A 7,197-nucleotide genomic window follows, 5' to 3' on the forward strand; every position below is an offset into this window, starting at 1 on the left:
TCGTCCATTGGCACAAAATCGTCACCAGAATCTAAAATATCATCTCCACTATCATCATCACTGAGGTCAAGATCAGAACCGTACTGAATAACACGTTCTAGCACTCTTTTCAAGTTACTACGTCTCAGCAGAACGATCCGCCATCTTGGAAAAGTCAAAACACGTGGGTCGCACACCGTCAACAAAATTTTTATTAATCCCAACAATTTAAGGGAAGGAACTGTTTACAGTGAATGGTACCACTGTAGACAGATAGAAGTTCATTGCAGGGGTTGTTTCCCTTGGTCAGCAGGACCGTTTACACCGTTAAAAATTCGTGATATCCGTCGGAACTCAAGTGCCGGCACGCAGCCAACGCTAAACACAGGTGTCGGAATTCCAGTTCCGACGCGCAGCGAATGAGTTAAAACATTGGCAGTTTGTACGTTTCCGCTTGGTTGTTTTCTTGTTTTTGTGTGTTTTTTTTTAGCTTTTGAGGCCACGCTTACACTTCTTGGTGGAATAAGCTGACACCTGTTTGCAGCCTCTGATGTATACACCTCCCAGAGGCCATGTATACACCTCCCAGAGGCCATGTTTACACCTCCCAGAGGCCATGTTTACACCTCTTTGTCGAAGAGATTCTTCAGGTCCTGCATGGTCTCGAAGAGCTGGTCCATGAATTTGAGCGAGTCTGTGGCAGGGTGATTTCGCTTGGATGAGACGTGGAAGAAGATGCGTCGCTCGCCCGGCACCATGTAGGACACTCCGTACCCGTGGTCCGACACCGGCCCGAACCCACCGCCCGGACACAGCTGACCGCACACAAACACGGCGCATAAAGCAACATACACACAAACACGGCGCATAAAGCAACATACATACATATCAGAGGATTTTTATTCACTGATGAATTTATGTGTCAGGCAACATAATCAGCGAATATAGGTTAGGATTGAGTGACATGCACACACCATTCATAAACACAAGACTAGCAAGGTGCACTCATGCAGTCACCAAAGACAGAGTGAAGTTATTCCCGGTCAATTGTCCCTCTCTTTCTAATTATCTCCCCCTGACCCATTGACGCTAGTGTCTGCCGTCAGGATTGCCGCTGTATTGTTGTAGCTGGTGGGTGTGTCTAGATACTGGTCTGGATACTGGTCTGGATACTGGTCCCTAGTTGCTTGATTGTTTAAACGGGTGCGCGCGAGAATCATACTGATAGTGTGGGCTGCGTCAGTACCCGGTGTGATTTTCGTAGCGAGAGGTTGTGATTTGGATTGTGTTCAACTCAGGATTGAACGATGACTGTGTTGCTGTATTAGTCAATGCCGGGAGTGTAGTTGAGCCATTATTGAGTGGAGTTGAGCCATTATTGAGTGTAGTTGAGCCATTATTGAGTGTAGTTGAGCCATTATTGACTTCGTTTGAAATAAAAGTCACGTTACTGCAACCCCTGACTTGGCGTCTCTACTGAATGCTTCTTGATCTGAGCACCCCTTCCACTCCACCCCTTCACACATACATTCACAAGTCACACAAAGCTCAATTAATATATTTAGTCTCATCCTGTACAAAAGTCTGGATTTTTCACTGGAATGAGAATAATTGGTTTACTAGAGATCGACTTATCTTATTAAAAAACAAGTCGCGTAAGGCAAAATAACAACATTTAGTCAAGCTGTTGAACTCACAGAATAAAACTGAACGCACTGCATTTTTTCACCAAGACTGCATACTCGTAATTTCGTCAGTCCACCGCTCGTGGCAAAGGCAGTGAAATCGACAAGCCAGAATAGTGCGGTAATGGTCGCGCTTTTCTGTACCTATCTTCGTTTTAACTTTCTGAGCGTGTTTTTAATCCAAACATATCATATCTATATGTTTTTGGAATGAGAACCCGACAAGGAATAAGATGAAATTGTTTTTAAATCGATTTCGGACATTTTATTTGAATCATAATCTTTATATTTTTAATTTTCAGAGCTTGTTTTAAATCCAAATACATGTATAACATATTTATATGTTTTCAGAATCAGAAAATGATGAAGAATAAGATGAACGTAATTTTGGATCGTTTTGAAAAAAATATTTTTTAATTACAATTTTCAGATTTTTAATGACCAAAGTCATTAATTAATGTTTAAGCCTCCAAGCTAAAATGCAATACCAAAGTCCGGCCTTCGTCGAAGATTGCTTGGCCAAAATTTCAATCAATTTTATTGAAAAATGAGGGTGTGACAGTGCCGCCTCAACTTTTACAAAAAGCCGGATATGACGTCATCAAAGATATTTATCCAAAAAAAGAAAAAAAAGTCTTGGGATATCATACCCAGGAACTCTCATGTAAAATTTCATAAAGATCGGTCCAGTAGTTTTCTCTGAATCGCTCTACACACACCCTCACACACATACACCACGACCCTCATCTCGATTCCCCCCTCTACGTTAAAACATTTAGTCAAAACTTGACTAAATGTAACAAGAGGCGAAGCCTTCAAGGCTCACGTAAGAAATCGACAAACAGTAACACAAACTCAATCACTCCGTCACACATACACACACACACACAGACACACACACACACACACACACACACACACACACACACACACACACACACACACACACACAGTAAGCATAGGTGAAACTGTGCAAGAAAGCGAGACCCTGGATCTGCCAACTATAGTCTCGGCCCGCTCACAATAACAATGACCGAGACTTTCAGTAATTCCTTTGCGTGACGTCTAACCCTCTTACGTCATAATGTGATGTCTTCAAATAGTTTCTATCACACACGTCAAACACTTTTGACCGAGACGTAATCTTCTTATGCGAGCTCCATAGACTCGGAAATGTTAAAGTTTCTATCACACACACACACACACACGCACGCACGCACGCACACGCACGTACGCACGCACGCACAGACAGACAAAGTTTATCATCGCATAGGCTACACTTACGTGAGCCAAAAAGGCAGTGCGTCTGTGATTTCAACAGCTTGACTAAATGTGACCCTCCACCACGAAATGAGTCGCATGTCACCTCGCGCGGTTCTGCGCTAGGCTTAATGTAAGTCCGGGAGATGCCTGGTGACAGTGTGACGGTAACATTAGTCTCAGGCTTATAACTCGAAAAGATTTCGCTCTTTTCTAAAACGGTTTTCGTCACTGGATAGAGCATCAAAATCTCTAAGAAATGTAACAAGAAGAGCAAACGCTCGATCGAGTCACTTTCGCAGTTCTGAATATTATATGAGGCATCAGATGGACAGGAAGAAATTGCTATTCACAACACAATGAGTCACGTTCACATAAAATTTGAGCCCGGTCACTTTTATAGTTTCCGAGAAAAGCCCAACGTTAAGTTGTGTGTTGCCGAACAGAAAAGGCTAGTTATCTCCCTTGTTTTTCTGATAACGTTCGTAAAAGGCTACAGATGTAAATACTTTGATGTAAAGAATAATCCTACAAAGTTTCAATCACATCCGATGAACTTTGTCAAAGATATAAAATGTCTAATTTTTCCTTTGACGCTGACCTGTGACCTTGAAAAAGGTCAAAGGTCAACGAAACCATCGTTAAAGTGTAGAGGTCATTGGAGGTCACGACTAAACAAAATATGAGCCCGATCGCTTTGATAGTTTCCGAGAAAAGTCCAACGTTAAGGTGGTGTCTACGGACGGCCGGCCGGCCGGCTGGCCGGCCGGACAGACTAACACTGACCGATTACATAGAGTCACTTTTTCTCAAGTGACTCAAAAATATGAAAATCATGCAAAGGTGACATGCGACTCATTCCGTGGTGGAGGGTCACAAATGTAGTATTTTCGCCTTACGTGACTTGTTTTGATATGTTCGTTTACAGTAAAAAACATGTCAACACTTTTACAGTAAAAAAACAAACACACAAAACCACCACCAAGTCATACTGAATGAAACTGAACGCACTGCATTTTTTGTCATCAAGTCTAATCAACTACAGGTTGGCAGAAACCCCCACAGCCAAGAAAGCTCTAATACATGGTCTTGGCTTGGGAACACAAGCCCAATGAACCTAATTTGTATACAACAGATGTTTCTTGATTGTGGGGCTTGTTTATAACACACACACACACACACACACACACACACACACACACACACACACACACACACACTTTATTACACACACACACACACACACTGACTCACTCGCACACACACTTTACTGCAAACATACACACACAATGCAGGCATACTCAGTCTTCAGGGCATGTATGGTGTGGGGCAACTTACCATATCGTAGAAATATGCCTCGTTGCAGTCGGGGGAGTCAGCGATCTGTTGCTGAGGCTGCTGGCTGGTGGACAGAGTCCATGGGATGCTCAGCACTTTCTTCAGGAACGCACAATCCTGAAAAACACCATACACAAGCCCTTCACAGTCCCGATAAACATAGACCTTACATAAGTCACTCACAGTCCCTCAAAACATCACACAAATGTCACTCATAGTCCTGTAAATTACCATACATGTCATGCACAGGCCTGTAAAACACCACACACACATCACCCAGTCCTGCAAAACACTATACACATGTCACCCAGTCCTGTAAAACACCATACACACATCACCCAGTCCTGTAAAACACCATACACACATCACCCAGTCCTGCAAAACACCATACACACATCACCCAGTCCTGTAAAACACCACACACACATCACCCAGTCCTGCAAAACACTATACACATGTCACCCAGTCCTGTAAAACACCATATTCATGTCACACACAGGCCTGTAAAACACCATACACACGTCACCCACAGTCCTGTAAAACACCATACAAACGTCACTCACGGTCTTGTAAAACACCATATATAGATGTCACTCACAGTCCTGTAAAACACGATATACATGTCACTCACAGTCTGGTAAAACACCATATACATGTCACTCACAGTGCGGTAAAACATCTTTTATACAACTCCTGCAATGCAACCGAGGGGTGGATTAAATCTAGTTGATTATTTTTAGACAAGTGAGAAATTAGAACGAACTACTTTGATTAAACCCCAAAATCACACGTGGATTATTCGAAGTAAGAATAAAGAGGGCTAAAAAATAATCAACACTAGAATTTATTTTTAGAACATTTGAAACCCAGACGATTGGACCCTGTTGCGGAAGAATACGTACAATGTTGACTCAAAACTGTAACAACAATGGCTGACGTGTATGCCTAGTCGACAGACAATGCCATTTGCTTTGTGTGTGTTTTTGTTGTTGCTTACTGTACATGACATACATTACGTGTAAAATCCAGTTCTTTAACAGGCAACAAACCTTGCAAATTTCCAGAAGCTGCAATCTGAAGCGACCTATCTCTGATTCTAGCAGACGATCTCTCCAATGTTTAACACAAAATCAGCAAACTCTCCTGTCACATAGAACGTCCATTATATAGTGCAATGTTGAAATGAAGTTACCGGTCTGAAACATTTAGTCGTTTCTTCTGAGACAATCCTTGTTCTCTTATCGTCTACAGATTTACCGCAGTCTTCACCACGCGAATTCACAACAGTCAGACTTTCGAACATGTATACAATCTACGTAGGCAAGTATGATGCGTCATGACGTCATAGGATTCCTAGCATATTGACGTAATGCTAAACATCCGGTTATCCCGAGTTTTCTCCGTAATACATGTCCGTGGGTTTTTCAATGTTCGGTTATTTCCGTGGCTTCATGCGGAAAGGGAACCGTCGTCTGCAATCAACGACATGGACCATTCTGGTCCTTGCTGCTGACAAAAACATGATTTTAACACAGAATGTAATGTCAGAATAGCTATATAAACGCTACTGTGTTTTAATCGTAGCAATGGGGTCCGATATTTAGACGAGACAAGTATAATGCTGACGAGTCGGAGACTAAGAATAAAGTAAAAGAATAGGGACTATTTGAATGACGCGCATTTGACACTCTGAGTGATTAGGCTGAAATGAAATTGCCTACAAAATGTCGTCTGCATGACTGCATGTTCGACCCGTGTTGGTCGTTGTATAAATAGCTTAAACAATGACAACTCGTTGATTACTGGAAAATAAACCACTCGTGGGTATTTGCAGCCGCTTGGTAATTCACTCGTGTGCTCCGCACACTCGTGAATTACCAAGCGGCTGCAAATACCCACTCGTGGTTTATTTTCCAGTAATCAACTCGTGGTCATTGTTTAAGCTCTATATACATGTCACTCACAGTGCGGTAAAACATCATATACATGTCACTCACAGTCCTGTAAAACACCATATACATGTCACTCACAGTCCTGTAAAACACCATTTACATGTCACTCACAGTCCTGCAAAACATTTCCCATGCCGCACCCAGCGATGTAGACAGAAAAGAGGTGCCTGTTGATGGCCTTCACAAGACAGACGGACAGACAGACAGATAAAGACAGACAGACAGACAGAGACAGACAGACAGAGACAGACAGACAGAGAGACTCACGTATCCCATGCCGCGGCCAGCGATGTAGAGAGAAAAGAGGTGCCTGTCGATGGCCTTGGCGTTCATGGCGTCTTTGTACATGACCTGGTGCTTGTCGCACGCCTCCGTCAGCAGTCGCTGCTTCTCCTCCTTGCTGACATTGGGGTCCACAAAGGCCCTGCAAGCAAGGTGACCCGTGTTGTACAGTTATGCTCATAGACAGTACTACATGCCTTGGTGTGTGCCGTGTGACACATAGAGAATACTACATGGCTTTGTGTATCCTGTCACATTTACACCAGTTGCTTTTTTAAATATTGAACTGCCAGCAACAAGCATCTGATTAGTTAGTACCAGTGGTCTCTCTCACGTATGTAGCATACAGAAAGTGGTCTCTCTCACGTATGTAGCATACAGAAAGTGGTCTCTCTCACGTATGTAGCATACAGAAAGTGGTCTCTCTCACGTATGTAGGATACAGAAAGTGGTCTCTCTCACGTATGTAGCATACAGTCTCTCTCACGTATGTAGGATAAAGTCTCTCTCACGTATGTAGGATAAAGTCTCTCTCACGTATGTAGGATAAAGTCTCTCTCACATATGTAGGATAAAGTCTCTCTCACGTATGTAGGATAACGTCTCTCTCACGTATGTAGGATAACGTCATCAACACTATGGTAGGATAACGTCATCAACACTATGGTAGGATAACGTCATCAACACTATGGTATGATACA

General features: G+C 42.8%; 1 protein-coding gene across 2 annotated transcripts in view; it reads right to left on the reverse strand.

The window, feature by feature from the left end:
- Positions 1–409: 409 nt before the first annotated feature.
- LOC138950207 (carnitine O-palmitoyltransferase 1, liver isoform-like) overlaps positions 410–7,197 on the reverse strand; it is a 49,261-nt gene continuing 42,473 nt past the window's right edge. For both annotated transcript variants that reach the window (XM_070321955.1, XM_070321956.1), the window contains 3 exons: positions 6,482–6,638; positions 4,263–4,379; positions 410–794 (listed from right to left, as the gene is read on the reverse strand). In XM_070321955.1, the coding sequence (XP_070178056.1) occupies positions 600–794; positions 4,263–4,379; positions 6,482–6,638 (469 nt within the window). In that variant the 3' untranslated portion in view covers positions 410–599. The remainder of the gene's footprint in view (positions 795–4,262; positions 4,380–6,481; positions 6,639–7,197) is intronic.

The sequence above is a fragment of the Littorina saxatilis genome, linkage group LG16 (assembly GCF_037325665.1).
Source record: "Littorina saxatilis isolate snail1 linkage group LG16, US_GU_Lsax_2.0, whole genome shotgun sequence".
Taxonomy (NCBI): Eukaryota; Metazoa; Mollusca; class Gastropoda; order Littorinimorpha; family Littorinidae; genus Littorina; species Littorina saxatilis.